General features: G+C 59.4%; 1 protein-coding gene and 1 long non-coding RNA gene across 2 annotated transcripts in view; one reads left to right on the top strand and one right to left on the bottom strand.

Moving 5' to 3' along the window:
- The window catches only part of arl4ab (ADP-ribosylation factor-like 4ab), a 2,298-nt gene extending 31 nt beyond the window's left edge, over nucleotides 1-2,267 (top strand). The window contains exons 1-2 of the mRNA XM_084485008.1: nucleotides 1-201; nucleotides 905-2,267. The exon at nucleotides 1-201 is cut by the window's left edge and continues 31 nt beyond it. Coding sequence (XP_084341134.1) covers nucleotides 1,085-1,741 — 657 coding nt within the window. The 5' untranslated portion in view covers nucleotides 1-201; nucleotides 905-1,084 and the 3' untranslated portion in view covers nucleotides 1,742-2,267. The remainder of the gene's footprint in view (nucleotides 202-904) is intronic.
- Nucleotides 2,256-2,500, bottom strand: part of LOC311365469 — a 1,468-nt gene continuing 1,223 nt past the window's right edge. The window contains exons 1-3 of the long non-coding RNA XR_014639415.1: nucleotides 2,441-2,500; nucleotides 2,349-2,378; nucleotides 2,256-2,317 (exon numbers count right to left, since the gene is read on the bottom strand). The exon at nucleotides 2,441-2,500 is cut by the window's right edge and continues 1,223 nt beyond it. This is a non-coding gene — a long non-coding RNA (uncharacterized lncRNA). The remainder of the gene's footprint in view (nucleotides 2,318-2,348; nucleotides 2,379-2,440) is intronic.

Below are 2,500 nucleotides of genomic sequence, written 5' to 3'. Positions count from 1 at the left end.
CTGATCCAGTGGTCTCACGGACCCCCCTGATCCAGTGGTCTCGCGGACCCCCCTGATACAGTGGTATTACGGACCTCATGATCCAGTGGTCCCACGGACCCCATGATCCAGTGGTCTCACGGACCCGGGAGGATCAGCCAGCAGGTCTCCAGCGTTTATCGATCCGTTTCTATTCGTGATGGGTGAAGCAGCACCATGAGGGTAAGTGGCTCCGATTCATCTCGTCTCTTAAGTCCTCCTCAACATGGATAGGATAACATTTATTAAACATACACAACCCTTAATAATCATTCTAAAAATCTATCGGATGGGCTTGTGCTGTCAGGCGGCGTGCCGTTTCATCATAAGACTCAGCCTGAGCTCCAGCCCCGTGGCATATGTCTGGGCTTTTATTTTGTAACACTTGTTGTTTTAATGAAGCCCAGCCTCTATGTCTGTCTTATGTTGCCGAGCAACACCTCTCTGCCTGTCTCCGGGTGCCCTGCTGGAATCAAACCCACCACCTCCGTTCCTGATGCAAGGGTGGACGCTTTGCTCGAGACAGACATTCCCAAATAACGCATCCTACCGACTGGCCCTCTGATGTGACCCAGTGAATAGAAATTAGCGTATGAAATCCTTTGCTCCGCCGCGTACATGTGCAAATGAGGGACCGGTCCACCCCACTGTTAAACGTGTCCATTCATCTCCACTGAAAGGAGAGACGCGGATCGCCGCGCGGTCTTTGCAACGACGAAGACATATCCGAGTTCATATGCACGAATCATTTACTTACTCCCATTGCAACAAAGAACCAACCCAGCATACGTATTGTGTGTGTGTGTGTGTGTGTGTGTGTGTGCTGCTGCTGCTGCTGCTGCTTGTATTTACACTTCAATGACACTGTTGGCATTTTCTTTTGCAGGCCCCTGTTGCTGCACCGGCAGTGCCCTGGTAATAAGTGAAGACTGTTGAAGATCTGCTGTGAGGCCAGCGTCCACCACCCCCACCCCCCCACCCCCAGCCCACCCCCCCCCAAGCCTCACGCCTCTGGTGTCCACGGTGGCCGTGACGCCGGAAGCGGCAGCAGCAGCAGACGCGCACCATGGGGAACGGGCTTTCGTCTGACCGCCTCCTGCCCGGCCTGCCGTCCTTCCAGCCCCTGCACATCGTCATCCTGGGCCTGGACTGCGCCGGCAAGACCACCGTCCTGTACCGCCTGCGCTTCAACGAGTTCGTCAACACCGTGCCCACCAAGGGCTTCAACAGCGAGAAGATCAAGCTCTCGCTGGGAGGGGGAGGCGGCGGCGGCGGCGGGGGCGGAGGTACGCCGCGGCGACGGCACTGGACCACCCCGACGGCGTCCTTCCACTTCTGGGACGTGGGCGGCCAGGAGAAGCTGCGGCCGCTGTGGCGCTCGTACACGCGCTGCGCCGACGGCCTGGTGTTCGTGGTGGACTCGGTGGACGGCGAGCGCATGGAGGAGGCCAAGACGGAGCTGCACAAGATCACGCGGCTGGCCGAGAACCAGGGCGTGCCGGTGCTGGTGGTGGCCAACAAGCAGGACCTGCGCGACGCCCTGGGCCTGGCCGAGATGGAGAGGCTGCTGGCGCTGCGCGAGCTTGGCGCCGCCACGCCCTGGCACCTGCAGCCCGCCTGCGCCATCATCGGGGAGGGCCTGCGCGAGGGCGTGGACAAGCTGCACGCCATGATCGCCAAGCGGAGGAAGGCCCTCCGGCAGCAGAAGAGGAAGACCAGATGATGGCGGTGGTGCTGGTGCTGGTGGCGGTGGCGGTGGCGGCGGTGGTGGGGGGTGACGATTCACTTTGGGGTTCCTCGCGCTTTTTATCCGTGGCGGTTTCGTGGCGCAAGGACCAGACACGGATCTTGCTACTACGTTGGAAGTGCCCTGGATGGTTGAATGTCACCGCTGCTTAACCGACCCCCCCCGTCCCCCCTGTCCCCCCTCGTCCCCCCTCTCCCTTCCCACAGAGGATCCCCTTGGCTCACCCGCCTGAAAATGGGACCAATGTTTCTGTTTGGTAACGGCCGGCGAATTGACATCCGGGATCGACGGGGCCTTTGCTTCCATAGACCTAAACGTGGCCAATCCTGACCTATGGCCCCCCTCTAGGAGGCTGAACATGACCTATAGCCCCGCTTAGGGAGAGAGGCTAAACATGACCTATAGCCCCCCCAGGGAGGCTAATCCTGACCTATAGCCCCCCTAGGAGGAGGAACCTGACCTATAGCCCACCTAGGACGCTGAACCTGACCTATAGCAGACCCTAGGAGGAGATACCTGACCTATAGCAGACCCTAGGAGGAGGAACCTGACCTATAGCAGCCCCTAGGAGGAGGAACCTGACCTATAGCCCACCTAGGACGCTGAACCTGACCTATAGCAGACCCTAGGAGGAGGAACCTGACCTATAGCAGACCCTAGGAGGAGGAACCTGACCTATAGCAGACCCTAGGAGGAGGAAGGTGACCTATAGCCCACCTAGGAGGAGGAACCTGA

Source organism: Micromesistius poutassou, assembly GCF_964030765.1.
Source record: "Micromesistius poutassou genome assembly, chromosome: 20".
In the NCBI taxonomy this organism is placed as follows: Eukaryota; Metazoa; Chordata; class Actinopteri; order Gadiformes; family Gadidae; genus Micromesistius; species Micromesistius poutassou.
This window is presented reverse-complemented; position numbering and strand designations above follow the sequence as displayed.